General features: G+C 57.9%; 4 protein-coding genes across 4 annotated transcripts; 3 read left to right on the top strand and 1 right to left on the bottom strand.

Moving 5' to 3' along the window:
• Positions 1 to 613: 613 nt before the first annotated feature.
• On the top strand, positions 614 to 2,401 carry CBF5 (centromere/microtubule-binding protein cbf5; the record flags this gene model as incomplete). The annotated part of the gene is made up of 5 exons (XM_071059707.1): positions 614 to 844; positions 991 to 1,049; positions 1,112 to 1,167; positions 1,229 to 1,898; positions 1,954 to 2,401. 5 exons carry the CDS (start codon positions 614 to 616, stop codon positions 2,399 to 2,401), a joined length of 1,464 nt encoding a protein of 487 aa, XP_070915808.1.
• Positions 2,402 to 3,589: 1,188 nt separating this feature from the next.
• MFIFM68171_04286 (uncharacterized protein) lies at positions 3,590 to 4,744 on the top strand (the record flags this gene model as incomplete). The annotated part of the gene is made up of 1 exon (XM_071059706.1): positions 3,590 to 4,744. The coding sequence occupies one exon, from the start codon at positions 3,590 to 3,592 to the stop codon at positions 4,742 to 4,744; it is 1,155 nt and encodes a 384-aa protein (XP_070915807.1).
• Positions 4,745 to 6,856: 2,112 nt separating this feature from the next.
• On the top strand, positions 6,857 to 8,565 carry MFIFM68171_04285 (uncharacterized protein; the record flags this gene model as incomplete). Its single annotated transcript, XM_071059705.1, has 3 exons — positions 6,857 to 7,157; positions 7,211 to 7,468; positions 7,520 to 8,565. 3 exons carry the CDS (start codon positions 6,857 to 6,859, stop codon positions 8,563 to 8,565), a joined length of 1,605 nt encoding a protein of 534 aa, XP_070915806.1.
• A 1,430-nt stretch (positions 8,566 to 9,995) lies between these two features.
• Positions 9,996 to 14,747, bottom strand: SAC3 (actin cytoskeleton and mitosis protein; the record flags this gene model as incomplete). The annotated part of the gene is made up of 1 exon (XM_071059704.1): positions 9,996 to 14,747. One exon carries the CDS (start codon positions 14,745 to 14,747, stop codon positions 9,996 to 9,998), a length of 4,752 nt encoding a protein of 1,583 aa, XP_070915805.1.
• Between the last annotated feature and the right edge of the window lie 444 nt (positions 14,748 to 15,191).

Genomic DNA, 15,191 nt, shown 5'->3' with positions numbered 1-15,191 from the left:
GCCTCCTGGTTGTCCTGAATGGACAGGTATGTGTAATATATAACTGCGGATGGGGATCTGTACTGTATCATGACTGAATGGTTACCAAAGGCTACGAAACGGCGTGCATGACGCATTATATACATATGTAGCGTCTGGATGGTGTACCGAACCACCTCGCCATCTGAGTCGGTCTGATTGCTGCAACTGGTCGACTCGAGTGCCTCGGCGCTGACGGCCAAGGATCATGGGTCCCTTATCACCACGTGAATACCTACTCCACAATCGGGTTAGCGCCACTCCAGAGCTATCGCTTCCCCACACGACTTCGCGGTCTGGCAAAAAATTTCGGGGACGAGCTCTGGATCTTTCTTTCAGACGGCCAAAAACCACACAACGGTGGAAAATCGTACGGCGACTGTCCGACTACACGACCCAGCCTGCCGGCCGACGCGTGAATAGTCTCACAATCCACCCATAATTTATTCCTTTGGCGACCAATTCTCCGGGCCGATAAGACGGAAGAGGGTTTGTTTCGACCCACGAGTAGCCAAACACAAAAAGTGTCGGTGGGGGGTATCGAGGCCGCAAAACAACGACGAAAACAACCACAACACGCCTGCATACAGCAACAATGGCAGACTCAAATGCGCTAGCAAAGAAGGGCGAGGTCGAAGGGGGGGATCAGTATGTCATCAAGCCGCAAAACACGGTGCCGTCGCTCAACACGAGCGATTGGCCGCTGCTGCTCAAGAACTATGACAAGATGCTGGTGCGGTCGGGCCACTTTACCCCGATCCCCAATGGCTCGTCGCCGTACAAGCGGGACATCAAGTCGTACGTCTCGAGCGGTGTCATCAACCTGGTAAGTGCCCCCGGGATCAATATTGGAAACGGTTGGCGTCGAGGTTGTGGGGTGATTGCGACTATTCGTCCGTTGCTGCGATGCGCCGTGTCATGGGGCCCGACCGAAGGTTCCCTGGATACAGAGGCTAACCTTTTTTTAAACAGGACAAGCCGTCAAACCCGTCGTCGCATGAGGTCGTCGCATGGCTGAAGCGGATGCTCCGGTACGTGGGAGCATTGATGTGCTGGATACATGGAGAGTAGTGCTAACAAGTCGTGTGCGCAGTGTGGAGAAGACTGGCCATTCCGGCACCCTCGATCCCAAGGTCACCGGCTGCTTGAGTACGTGGCGCTGCGCCAACCGCTTCGTGATTGCGCCCAAGCTAACCAGAACACCGCACAGTTGTCTGCATCGACCGCGCTACAAGACTCGTCAAGGCCCAACAGGGAGCGGGTAAGGAGTACGTCTGCGTCATCCGAATGCACGACACCGTCCCCGGCGGCGAGGCTGCCTTTGCCAAGGCCCTCGAGACTCTCACCGGCGCCCTCTTTCAGCGCCCGCCCCTCATCTCCGCCGTCAAGCGCCAGCTGCGTATCCGGACGATCCACGAGAGCAAGCTGATCGAGTTCGACAACGAGCGCCACCTGGGTGTCTTTTGGGTATCGTGCGAAGCCGGTACTTATATCCGGACGCTCTGCGTGCACCTGGGTCTGTTGCTCGGCGTCGGCGCCCACATGCAGGAGCTGCGCCGCGTGCGCAGTGGTGTCATGTCCGAGGACGACGGAAACATGGTTACGTTGCACGACGTGCTCGATGCCCAGTGGCAGTACGACAATGGCGGCGACGAGTCGTACTTACGCAAGGTCATCCAGCCGCTTGAGACGCTGCTCTGCACGTACAAGCGCCTTGTTGTCAAGGACTCGGCTGTCAATGCCGTCTGCTATGGTGCGAAGCTGATGCTGCCGGGTCTACTGCGGTACGACGCTGGCATTGACACACACGAGGAGGTTGTCCTGATGACGACCAAGGGCGAGGCTATTGCCATTGGCATTGCACAGATGAGCACCGTCGAGTAAGTCGCACAAAACGCCACACTTTCGGCCGTTCTCGGCTAACTTCCCCCATAGGATGTCGACATGCGACCACGGTGTCGTCGCAAAGGTCAAGCGCTGCATCATGGAGCGCGACCTGTACCCGCGTCGCTGGGGTCTAGGCCCCGTAGCGCTCGAGAAGAAGAAGCTGAAGGCGGACGGCAAGCTCGACAAGTTTGGCCGGCCCAACGACGCAACTCCGGCCAAGTGGACGCAGGGCTACAAAGATTACAACGCCGCGTCTGCTGACGCAGCAGCAGCGACCACGTCTGCCGCCGCCCAACCCGAGACGTCGTCCCCGGAGAAGAAGGCTGAGCCTGCAGCTGAGGAGAAGGCCCAGGAAAAGACGGAGGAGGACAAGAAGAAGCGCAAGAAGCACGAAGGAGAGACAGCTGAGGAGAAGGCTGAGCGGAAACGGCTAAAGAAGGAGAAGAAGGCGGCCAAGAAGGCCGAGAAGGGCAAGGACGCGGACGACAGCGAATGAGGCGGGGGGTGGCTCTCCTTGGGTTCCTTCTTCTCTCTTCTTGCTTGGAGGGGGCGTTTTGCTACGGCGGATGCATGGAAAAAATGATTGGCGTTTTGGGCTCTTTGTGTTTGGTGGTGGAATGCTATAATTGTCTTGTATGGGTCCTGTTACAGATAGAAATCAAAAACTCATCTGGTCAAGTCTGGGGAGGTTTACTCTCTTTGTGAGAAGAATTGGAGACGGCAGGTGCCAAGCTGGCTGCGGAGGACAAACGGGAGCAAGGGGCGGATTGTGTGGTTGATGTATGGAGAAAGACGGAAGCTTTCTACGAGAACGGGCCACATTGGATCGAAGGAAGCCCGAGATGTGCAGCTGGAATCCATGGAAAGCTTAATATTCGGAGTCGGAATTAGATTGGAGCGAGCGTCTGCCAGAGGGACTGGCATTATGCGGCTAGGGCTGTGCCATCGGGCATTAGGCGGTGTTTCGGTCTGTTTGTTTTGTTTGGCTGGACGAGGTTCCGAGGCTTGGATGTGACACCTTCCGGTTCCGTGCTTCCAGTCCCGACTACTGGCTCAGTTCTGGGGTTGATTGGAAGAGGATCTGGCACGTAATGTTTCGTTGTCTATAACATGTACTCTATTGGTGAGAATATCGCGGCCAGAGGGCTAGACTCCGCGCCGTGTCGGGCACTACTGATGTGTGAATACCGTACCCGTCACCGATAGGAAGATGTATGACAGCACTTTTGCAGATGCCCTCTCTACCCTTCTCCCTGCCTCGGTAGTGGTTAATGCAATGCGTCCTGTTCCCTATAAGCAAAGATCGCGCCATGCAGCTGCGTAGCTGTCCTCCCCCCCCATTCGCACTGGCGCTGTCTCGGTCATGTCTCTCTCACTGCGAGCAAGCCGGACTCTCCAAATCCAGCAAAAACCTCTCGCACATCGACGAGCTGTCAGTAAACGGTTTGTCTGAGCCATCATGATGTCAAGTTTTCGATAGAAGGGCCAATGCTTCCATCACCCTGTTGGCCCAGCCCAAACGAAAGCCTTCTGGTGACATCCAAGAGACAGTTCGAGACCTCTATACTCCCGACTCATCTTTGTAGTTCCCTCTCTCCTGATGACGAGTGCTGTAAAACAACAACTACTAGCGCCGCTTCTCGGGAGGAAGAAGAGGGGACTTTCTCATCCCACCATCGCCGCCATGCTTCCTTTCATCATCTCAACCTATCTCCTCTTCCTGTTGACGTTCTTCTTCTTCCCCCCACTCACAACATCAGCGCCGTCATCGTCATCATCATCATTATCATCATCATCAGAGAGAGCAACAACAAAAACAAAAACAAAAACAAAAACAAAAACAACAACAATAACAAAAGCTTCAGCCAAAACCCCTCTCCTCCCCTTCAACTTCCCCGACCCCTGCATAATCCAGGACCCCTCCACCGGCCTCTGGTACGCCTTTGCAACCGGCTCCCTGGCGCCGAACTCGTCGTCGACATTCAAGAACATCCAAGCCGCGCAGGCCCCTTCCCCGCTGGGGCCGTGGACGTACCTCGCCGCCGCCGACCCGCTGCCGCACCCGGGGCCGTGGACGTCCGGGCCCGGGTCGCAGACGTGGGCGCCGTCGGTGCAGCACCTGCCGCAGGCCGACCCGCCGACCTTCGTCCTGTACTACTCGGGCCAGCTCGCGGGCGCCGACGCGGCCTTCCACTGCATCGGCGCGGCCACCAGCACCACCGGCTCCGTGCTGGGGCCCTACGCGCCCCTCCCCGCCCCGCTCGCCTGCCCCCTCGCCCGCGGCGGCGCCATCGACCCCGCCGGCTTCGTCGACCCCCCCTCCGGCAGGCGATACCTGCTGTACAAGGTCGACGGCAACGCGCTGGGCGGCGGTGGGGAGTGCAACAACGGCGTCGAGCCGCGGCGGCAGACGCCGATTGTGCTGCAGGAGGTGGACACCGCGGGGGGAATCGCGCTGGTCGGGGACCCGGTGGTGGTACTGGACCGGGCGGAGGAGGACGGCGCGCTGGTGGAGGCGCCCGAGCTGGTCTATGTCCCTGCTGCGGAGGGCGAGGGGGGTGGGAAAGGGACGTACGTGTTGTTTTATAGTAACCACTGTTGGGACGGGCCCGAGTATAGCGTCAATTACGCGGTGGCAAAGGAGATTAACGGTCCGTATCGGCGGAGCGAGGACGGGCCGCTGATTAGGACTGGGGATGGGTTCAACATCACGGCGCCGGGCGGGGCCGGGGTAGTGCCCGGCGGGGAATGGGTGCTGTTTCATGGGGATTGTCCGGCGGGAAGGTGTCTTTTTGGGGCGGACATGGTGGTGGAAGGGGAAGAGGTGATAGTTTCTTAAGGGTGGGTAGTCGCCTGTGGGTGAGGGAAAAGGGGCTACGGAAACGGGGCTGGGAAACGGGCTTGGATTGTGTTGATAAGCACAATCGATTTTCTATGTATTAAGATCCGAGACATGGGTGTCTCGGGCCGGTTGATATGCCTTATACGTCCTGTGCTCTATAGAACTTTGAGATGGGATGAACTGGCCTGCTCTGGGGTCTCCAGGTCGCAGACAAGACGACCGCTTGTTTCGATCTCAAGTCACGGGTGCGGGAGACGTTATGAGGTAGTCCCGGAGCGCGGGTCACGCACCGCCCAAACATAGAGAAAGTGCAGGGAGCCCATCCTTCTATGTTCGGCTCCTTACGAGCCGAGCATCACTGACCATCTTCAGGAGGATGAACTCCTTTCCCCGCCGTGTGAGACTGTGATAACGGGATATAAAACGCATACAAGGGCGAGTTAAGAGCAGCTTGGCGGTTCTGGCGCCTGTTGCAGCAGCTACAAGTTTGGCATTCCGTGTCGCCGTGCTGGACCGGCTTGGCCCGAGTTTCTTGGAGCGTCGAGGGCCGTCATGATTGGTGTTCAACACATGCAACCCATCAACTCAGACCCGCGGTAGAAGCTCGACTGTTACGATCATGGATAGAGTCCATGTAAAATTGGCATCTGCCGGATCTCAATGCGCCTGCGGTGGTCTGTGTGCTGCTAGCAGGCTGGGAGAAGCGATCTCCCGCTGCGAGACCGTCTGTGTGTGCATCTGGACACGGGAATATTCGTTAAAGATAGATGATGCAGAAGGTCAGTGCATGGAAACACAGGGCGGCAAACGGCGATGCAGACGGTGAAGACGACGACCGAGCATCGTCTGATCTCGATCCGGCTTCCCGTGCGACGGCTACGATAGTCTCACCCAGTGGACCGTGAAAGGGGGCAAGCAACAAGACGCCGACGAGAAGCCGGGCGGGTAAAACACGGTTTACACTGAGACAGCTGTGATGTCGGGGGATGTCGTGCAGGTTCGCAGCTGGTTCGCAGCGTGCAGAAACGAATGAGAGGTCGGCCAGCGAAGCTAATAAGTTGTCAAGCTCCCGATTTTGCCATGTTGGTCCGAGCTTAGCCTGATTCTTGGCATTTCCCCCAAGCGCCTGCGACCCTGCTTTCTATTCCTCGCCCAAGCGAACTCGGGCGAGAAACTGGGCGAACTGCTGCGCCCGCTGGACTGCGCAACAACCAGACTGCCGGAACCTTTGTTGCATGCCAGTTGCTATCTAAGGCAGGTTTCGACTGACTTCAGCTTCACCCAAGGTGAAGCGGCCGTGCCACCCGAGCTAGAAATCCTAAGCGCTGGCGACATCTCCTATTGACCGATTCCGCGCCCCCAAACAGCCCACAACGCAGAGGCAATGGGGCCGACCAGAGCAAGATCGGAGCATGCGGGGATCTGGTGGGTGACGGGCACAACCGTTGCTGCCGTCCAGCAAGCAATCGCTCTGCCGACCATCCGCCACCGGCCATGGCCCGGGCCATGATTGGATCGCCTGAGAGAGGACCTCGCATGGGTGGTCAGCGGCAGGCCATCAGGGCCGTCGAGACTATCACCTTGTCACATCCCCGATCCGGCCTAGGGGGCCCTCGGCGGGTGCCGCACCTGGACTCTCTGTGGCCCCCCCCCCCCTTGTGCTCTGTTCCTAGTTTGACGTTGCATGCAGCTCGTCACACCCACCCACTTCTGTTGACAAAATGCTGATTCTGCTTGGTGCCTCCCCCGCCTCTATCGAAGCATTCACGCCTGGGGGGGACATCACAGAATCAAGGGCGGCACCAGACTGCGAGCGAGCACCCACCGCCAGGCGCTGTGCAACTGACGAGAATATTTAGAAGTTTGGGAAGCCTGCTTCGGCTTTCCCTCCCCATTTTCTCGCACTCTCAATTCCAGATATATATCTGATACTTAATTCCCGGCTAACTTGCCGGCGTGAGACCGTGCTGTCTCGGTACCAGCCTCCTTATCCCGCATTTTCTTGGTTCGGGGTTTACATTCTTTTAATCAACCCCCGTTTAAGTCCCGCTGGATCCGGGCTCTACTGTACTCTTACTTTCCCCCCAAGTTTTCTTCTGGCTCTACACCATGGCCCGCCATCGGGGGACCTTACAATTGAGCATCTCGACGCTCGTGTCGGTTTTCTCACTATCGCAGCTTGCGTCGACACTGCAAGTCACGCCAAACTCGCCATGCGCGGCGTTATGCTTGGATTCGCCCGATCTCGATGCCTCAGACCCCAATTCGTCCAACACAAGGAATTCCGACATCAGCTGCCACGATGACGACTACGCGAGTCCAGCAGGCACCAAGTTCAGGAACTGCGTGACCTGCCTGCAGGACAGCGGTTTCTCGCAAGGGAGCGAGAGTGATAGCATGTGGTTTCTGTGTACGTTTCCCAGCTGCCGCCGTGTCAAAGCCGGCTGCTAATTCCTGCGCCAGACAACCTGAGGTACACTGCGGCGAACTGCCTCTGGAACTACCCCAACAATGCGACCGGGCTCGGATCGACCCCATGCACCACCGAGCTGGCCTGCGGCCCTCTCATCTCTACCATAGAGCACGGCATCTTAGACCCAAGGAATACGACGCCGTACTCGTACTGCTCGGCCGCCAACAATGCGGGCATGAGCTATGAACTCTTCGAGAAGTGCACGTCCTGCATCGCCTCTGATCCCAGGACCCATTACCTGGCCAACTGTAAGGAGCTGCAAGTCCAAACACCGAGTAGCAACATTAACCAAGACCTAGTTTTCGTGGCTCTGGAAGCTGGCTGCCAACAACAGCCTGCGCAGGGCGTGGTCCTCGGCTTGAACGACACCGTCTTTACGGAATCGCTAATTCACATTGTCAATCCCGCCGCCCTCTTGACCGCCGGCAGCTCAAGCACTGCATTGCCCACGCCGACAATCGTCGGCGTCGCCGCGGGGGGGCTAGTGTTCCTCCTTATCGTCGTAGCCGTGACCTTTGTCTGCGTCCGCAAGCGCAAGAACAGGCGCACCCGCGCCAATGCCGAGGCCCAGTTTTACAGCCGCTTCGCCCGCCGCCCCCAGTCGTCCACCTCGTTCCAGTGCCAGACGCACATGATGTCGCCACGCTTCTGGCCGGGCGCGGAGCAAGGCGTGACGTCGCCGGCCGACGAGAAGGTCCACGCACACGACCCCCGATCCTCGGTCTGGAAGCAACACGAGACTATGCCGATCAGGGAAGAGCCCGTGTCCCCCTACCAAGACGACATCGCCCACATCACCAAGAAGGCCGCTAGTGCCGCTCCCTCGCTGCACCACCTGACAACCGACATCCCACCGCCGCCGCAAACCTACTCGTCGCCCTCTACAGCAGGCGTCTACTCCCCGTCAGACTTCAACCCCCTCTCGGCCGACTCGGTACGCAGCACCGCCGCCCTGCTACCCTCCATCAAGGCGTACGTCCCGGCCGAGCACGGCGTGCATGGCGCCAGCCACGGCAGCCCGGTCCTAGCCTCGGCTAGCACTTTCAGCAGTCCTACCTCCGGGACCGGCGGGACCCCGCTGTTGAGGGGCGGCGCGTGGTCTGAGCAGACACCGCCCAGGCAGCATAGTAATAAGCCGTCGCAGAAGCATGCCGCCCGGCCGGGCGACTCCGTCCTGCCGCCGCCCCCTCCGCCACCGACGCCGCCGAAGACGGGGCGGAGCGGTATTGCTGGATCTAAGAAGAACGCGAGGAACGCGAGGAATGCGGCCGTCGCCTCGGGGGCGGGTAGTCCCGTCGAGTCGTGGGAGATTCAGACTGCTTTTGCAGCGCCACCTAAGAGGTGATTCTCTTAATTTTGCTTTGTCCTGTTAAGCTTGTACAGTTGATTGAAGTTTGGGTTGGGTTGGGCTGGGCTGGGCTGGTCTGGTTGAAGTTATGGTCATTGTGATATACCCGCGGCGCTTGGCTGCTAGTCCCTTTTGTTGTCTTTACCTTGTACTTGTACGAAGCTCGGCGGATAGCGGGTTTGCATGGAGTACCGAGTCGACATAGCATTGCTCTCTAAATACTGATAACAATCTATCCACCGTATGGTTGATTGTGCATATGTTCTGAACTGAAGGGTGTGATGTCGATTTGGGGTTTAAGATGAAAACCCCATAATGACGTAGGAGGCAAGTCAATTTCTTACATATAAAGAAAAAAGAAAGAAAAAAGAAAAAAGGAGCCGGTGTTGATGCATGCTTGGCTGACAAAACTTTGCTTTTTTTGCCTGGTGGGGAGTGTGTTGGTATATACAACATACTAGGCCCAACGTATCACGACGGCATCGTGCATAATAAGAAATCCTTTACGGCGCCCTTTCTCTGCTACATAAGCAACCTTGTAGGCTGTCCGCCCAATAACCGTCGCAGACTGCGGTCAATGTACCCGACGCATTCAGTCTTCTGTAGCCAGGTGAGACGTAGTTTAAGTGCTATGTCAACGCAGGGTATTGCGTTGGCAAAGTACTTTCTCTTCCTCCTATATTCATTCTTCAGTTTACCGCAGCACACATATCCAGACTTCTTTTCTTTCAACTTCTCTCCTCAGTCTCCTAAGACGCCTGGCTTTTTTTTTTTTTTTTTTTTGGCCATCTAGAGTTGCCCTACATGCACATATGCCGATACCGTTCATGCCGCATCAAACAAATCAACAAACTCGCTTGTCATACTTCCATGTCGCAACATCCCATGCCTATCTCACCTCGTGATCCAGCCAAGCTCATAGAAACGACGAAGATGCACAAAGGCGCCCAATGGATATATGTAAGCAAAATGACCAACAAAAGGAAACCGCAGAATTGGTACCATTGCCCCGCGCTGCCTGCCCGCTGTCCCGACCATGCCAGCCAGCAATGCAAAGTAATCTGGATCTATGTACAGAGTGCGAGTGCCAAATATGTAAAACCGCCGTCCCTTAACAGGCAGACTACTTGACTAGAATCCAGTCTTCCCATCCAGAAACGCCTTATATATGCATGCATGCTTTGCTTGCTCTGCAGATGTGCAGTTATTTATCTCGACACCCCCGGTAAGTCGCAATTTCTGCTTGGGGATGCGGTGGGTGCGTGGGTGATCGTCCATGATGTCCTCCCATACTCTGCCCGACTGACCCCTTTGCAATTTATGCTCAGGCATGCCATCCTCGCAGTCAAGACCCTCCTTCGACTCTTATATCATCCCGTTCCGCACAAATTTGGATTGTTCTCCGACCAGGGACGGGCCCAGCGCAATCAACTAGCCCCATCCCGATCCATCTGATCCATAAACTCTCTCAGCTCCCTCAACATCCTCCTCGTGTTCTCCACCATGGCACTCGTCTCCTCCCGTCCCAAAGAAACACCATCACCGCCACCAACGCCAACGCCAACGCCAACGCCAGTACCGGAAGGCACCACCCCAGCCGCTTTCTTCGCCTCAGGCGGCGACAGTTCCCCATCATCCTCCCCATCTCCACTGCCATCCCCGTCCACAAGCACCCCGCGTTTCCTCTTCCCCGAGGACGACGAAGGTGACGGGCCCTTCATACCGGGCGGCGAGTTCGCGTCGGGGAAGCCATCCATCCCGATATTTGGGCCTGCACTGCCGTGACCGTGACCACGGCCAGACACCAACAAGTCTACGCTGCCGCCGGCGCGCGCAGCCTGCGCTCTCAGGCCAGCCCGCTTAAGCCTCGCCAGACGGAGCTGCATGTTGCTTGCCGCTGCCGTCGCGGGCGAGGATGGCGGCGGCGGCCACCTACTCTCATCATAATTATGCTGATTGCCGTTGGGTTCCTCGTCATCGCCATAATCTGAGTGAATCCCGGGCGTGGTGGCGGCGGGGTTCCCGGCGAGCATCGCCTCGGGCAGCCAGTTCCCGTCCGGCATGGGGACCAGGCCCCTAGCGCGCAGGTCCCAATGGCGGGATTTGCTGAGCCTAGTTTTCGTGGTGGTGTTGCTACCGTAGACGCTACTGTGGCTATTGTTGTTGTGGTGGTAAAGGGAGTGGTGGTGTTTCTTGGTGTCGGGCTCGCCGCCGTCCGACGATGCTTCGGCTGATCTTTTTCTCGAGGAAGAGGTGAAATTCGTCGTTCGGTTGGCGGGCGCGGGTAAGGACTGCCGCAGGAAGCGGGACGATGGGCCGTTGACTACGGAGCCACTGGCAGAGACGCTCCGGCCCCTGGACCTGGACATGGACGACTGGTGGTCCACCATCCCAAACTTCTCGCGGAGCGACCTCGTTTTCCACCCTTCCCGCCTGCCAACACTACTCGTGTCGTCTGCCGGGGAGCCAGTAGACCTCGGCGGCGGGGGCTCAAACTCAAGTTCTGATTCCGGATACCGAAACGACCTCCCGGGGGATGCAAACCCCGCCCACCCATCTTTCCCCACAACGCGGCGGATGTGCTCCCTTTCATCGCGCAACCCTGAAAATATGCCGCTTGCGAGCAGGAGCTGTCCATGGTCCTCTGGGTTGTGGTGGTCATGGTCGGCGCTATATGCGATACTGTTTCGCCGCCCCGTTGACGCCTCAGCAGCTAGTAGACTCAGCCGTTGCCCGTCTTCAAATAACCTCCTCTTGGCAGCCCTTCTCGCCTCTCTCTCCGCATTCTCCATCGCTTCCTGCTGCTGTTTCTGGATCAACCGCTTTTCTTCACGATACAGCCTCATCTTTTCCTTCCCCTCGCGGAGGATGCGCTTCGTGGCCATAGAACGGGCGGCATCTCGCCATCGGTAGAAGTACTTGACTTGTAAACGGTGGGTCTGGTGCTCCCGGGCAAGGCGCCAAGATTCTTCGTCTTCCTCCCGTCGTTTCCTTTCCTCCTGTTCTCGTTGGAAAGAGACAAAGACTTCCCAGAGCATGTCTTGTAGGGTGTTCTCGGTGAACTGTTCCATGACGCCCTCGTCGCCTTTGACGAACCATTTGGTAAAGTCTCCCATGAGATCCCGCTTAGGCGGAGGCGGCTGGGCTGTGGGAGGGACCGCGAAGGTTTGTGGCCCAGAACTGGCGGGAAGGTGTGACTGATTAAGGATCCCAGGCTGGGTGGCAGGAGGAGCGGGTTTATGTATCGTAGGCGGCGGAGCCGAGATGGAGATATCTGGAACTCCGGGCGCTGCAGAGGCGGGTTGGGGCCCTGTCTGTTTTCCGGAAGTTGTTGTGGGAAACAGAGACGCGGCGCCCTGAGGAGCCGGGGGACCCGGTGTCGAGGCCGAAGGCGATGGCGCAGACCCAAGGGGGTTTGTCTTGGATGCAGCATCTTGTGTCGTAGCAGAGGATGTGCTCGATGGGGCCGACGGGAAGATGGGTGCAGGAGGTGCCAGTGTTGGGGTAGAGCCTTTGAGAAAAGAAAAGGGGCTCGAAGAGCCCGAAGGGTTTGACGCGGTGAAAACCGAACCGGCTGTCTGCGTGGGCTGGGCCGGACTTGCGAAGGGGTTCTTGGCACTTGTGGTGTCTGGTGATGAACTCTGTACTGTCTGGGCTTGCGGTGCAGATAAGCCGACGCCGACGAAGGAAGAAGGGGTACTGGAGCCGCCGAACGGGTTAGGAAGCGTTGGGTGGGCTGAGCTGGCTGGCTGCGGGGCCTGAATGCCGGAGAATGCCGGCACCGGTGTTCCAGCCGGGGCACCGGTCGAAGGGATCCCATTGGGACGCGGTGTATCCTTCGCGGCGCTGCCGAATGCGAAGGGATTTGTGGGTAATGATGGCACTGCCGGTTGTACAGTCGTCGAGGATGTGGCAGGAAATGCGAACGCGGACGGTGCCGTCTGGTTGACGAACAGCTGATCGGGACTATCCTCGCTGCTTGGGGGGTTCTCTGACGGTTCTTCGAAAATGGTGTTATAGATCACATGTGGCAAGGATTGTGTCGTACGTTTCCGCTCGACTAGCTTCCCTGAAAACGACTGCCGGACTCGCGGCGACGGTACATGCTTCCTCTTGCTGTTGAGGAGGAGATATGGCTCGGCCACTGGATTCTTTCCTTCGGGAACCCAGGTCGAGAACTCAAAGTCATGAAGCTCGACAAACTCGATAGCCTCTTCGTCAGAGTCAAACCTCAACATTCGGTTCAAATCAGAAGCCGTGATTGTGCGCGGTGCATCTCGGTGGCGGGCGTAGCTGCGGACCAGGTTCCTGAGGATGCCTTGACGTACAGTCGTAAAGTGGATTTCGGCAACGCAGGCCATGGTGTAAGACACGCGCGGGTCCTCGACAATGGAGAAGTAATTGGTAAACGACGTGCCAGATAATGTCGTGGGCCGTCGTGGCTTGATGGGCCCCTTGGGCTCCCGGACATCGTCCATTGCCTGGATCAGCGACAGGGCCGTCTGCACCTCTTCAGACTCAAACCAGTACTCCTTCCCCCACGTCGGAATCCTCTTTGCTATAGAGGGGTCGTGAGCGTTGAGGAGGAGATAGTAGGCTCTGAATTCGGGCTCATTCTCGCATGTGACCCGCTTGTCGCGGCACACATCGTAAGCCTCGATGAGTGAGAGAATAGTCCTCCCTAGCTGCTCAATCTCTTGCTTCTGGTCGAAATCTTCGTTTGCGAAACCCCTCTGAGAAAGGAGGTGGAGACCAGTGGCGTGGAATCGTGTAATCGTCTCGAAGCAGTAGACCATCTCCTTCATCTCTTCGGCCGACTTTTGCGAGTGAAAGGTAAAATCCTTGCGCACCGCTCTAGTGCGATCCCACAGGAAGTTGTGCATGGAAGGCAGATTGCTCTCGGACTGGAGGAGGTCGTTGAAGAGGTAATCTGTTGTCCTCCGCAACGCGTCGACAGAGCGGACATCCATCGGCAGCGGCGCATCTTGGCCGGCGGCGGACCGTCCGAACTTCTTGACCATCCGGGACGGATCGGGCCACATGGTGAGCCCATCGGGCCCGGTCTCCTTTTCTTCCGTCTTGACATCGTACTCGGCAATGCGATAAACCTTCTCAAACTCTGGGCACATGTCCTCGCAGATGCCCTTGAACGGTAGAGCGTCCTCAAGTTTCCGCCTCTTTTCCGGGTCGTCGATGAGCTCGGCTTTCCTTAGAGACGCGTAGACGCGTGTGCGATACTTCTTGTACGCATCTTTTAGGCTCTCGATGGCGCCGCGCTTGTCGGGGTTGCCGGGCTCTGTTGGCCATTGGGGGGGGTTGATGTTTTCTTGCTTTAACCGGCTGAAGAGCTTGTTCGCAAAGTTGAACGCGAAGGGCGACAGCTGCTTCGTTTTCTCAGTAGGCTCCTGAAGGGCGACTTTCTGGTCCCTCTTCGTGCTGGGAGCGGACTGGTGGCGCTCAGTCCGTTCGAGCTTCTTGTTCCGGACGCCCGCTTTGGATTTCTTGGTCGTCTCGGCCACCTGGACGTTTGGCTGCTTCTCTGCTGGTTTCGAGCCACCAAACGGATTGGCGCGCTGTGGGTCTTTATTCTGGGCTCGTCCTCCGAATCCACTACTGTTATTTGTCACGGCCGACTTGCCGCCAGCCTGCTTGCCCCAGCGTGGCATCGCGTTCGTGTCGGCAGCCCCGAGGGCTGACGGCTTATCTGATGTCCCAGCTGGCTTTGCCCGGCCGAACGGTGATGGAGCCAAGCCTGCCCCGTTGGCGCTTTGCGTAACTGCTGCCGAGAAATTGGCGTATTGTGTTTGCGATGGCGGGTTGCTGGATGGATTATTCGGTATTGAAGGTGACGGTTGCCGCGAAGCAGTTGGCGTGCCAAAGACAGATGTCTGACCGGACGGGGTCCCGAACGGATTTCCGGTCGAGGAGGGTCTGCTCCCGGAGATAGGCGCGCTGAAGGGGTTGTTGGTGGGCGCAGCTGAGGAGGGCCCGGTCCCCGAGATCGGTGCGAGGAAAGGGTTGTGGACAGAGGACGTCGCGATCGGTGCACCGGAGCGATTCTGGGCTGGCGCACCAAACGGATCCGTCATAGCTTGCTTGCCGAACACAGGTGCGCCGAAGGGATTACTCAAAGCCTGCGCGGAGGGCGCCCCCAAGGGGTTGTTAGCCGGCGCCGCCATGGTCACCTTGGAAGAGCATTGGCGGTGAAGGTCCTGGGAAGGATGGACGGAGGCAATCAGGCGCCGTGGGGAGATCTCGACGTCGCGGATAGCGAAACGGGGTTGCAGAGTGCGGGTGCGGGTGCGGGTGCGGGTGCGGGCGGGCAATTACCCAAGAGAGATGGCCGACCGGATCGTCAATGGAATCACGGCGGGTGAGCACGAGAGGCTCTATGTTGGCGACGCCGAACCAAATGGTAGCGGGCCTAACATGGACGTGTCGCGAGGTGTCGTGAAGTGAGGTGAATGGAAGAAAATGGCAAGGTCGGCAGGGGACCCGCGAGGATGCCGCGAACCACAAGCTGCGATGATCAGTTGAAAGCACGGGCGGCTTTGTCGCATTCAGGAATTCTGCCCCCCTTGGCCTCGGGCGGTGAAGAAAGGAGACGAGAGCTTGCTCCCTTA

This window comes from Madurella fahalii (genome assembly GCF_045866475.1).
Source record: "Madurella fahalii IFM 68171 DNA, scaffold_2, whole genome shotgun sequence".
Taxonomy (NCBI): Eukaryota; Fungi; Ascomycota; class Sordariomycetes; order Sordariales; genus Madurella; species Madurella fahalii.
Note: the sequence above shows the minus strand (reverse complement) of the source record. Positions and strands in the feature narration are given on the sequence as shown.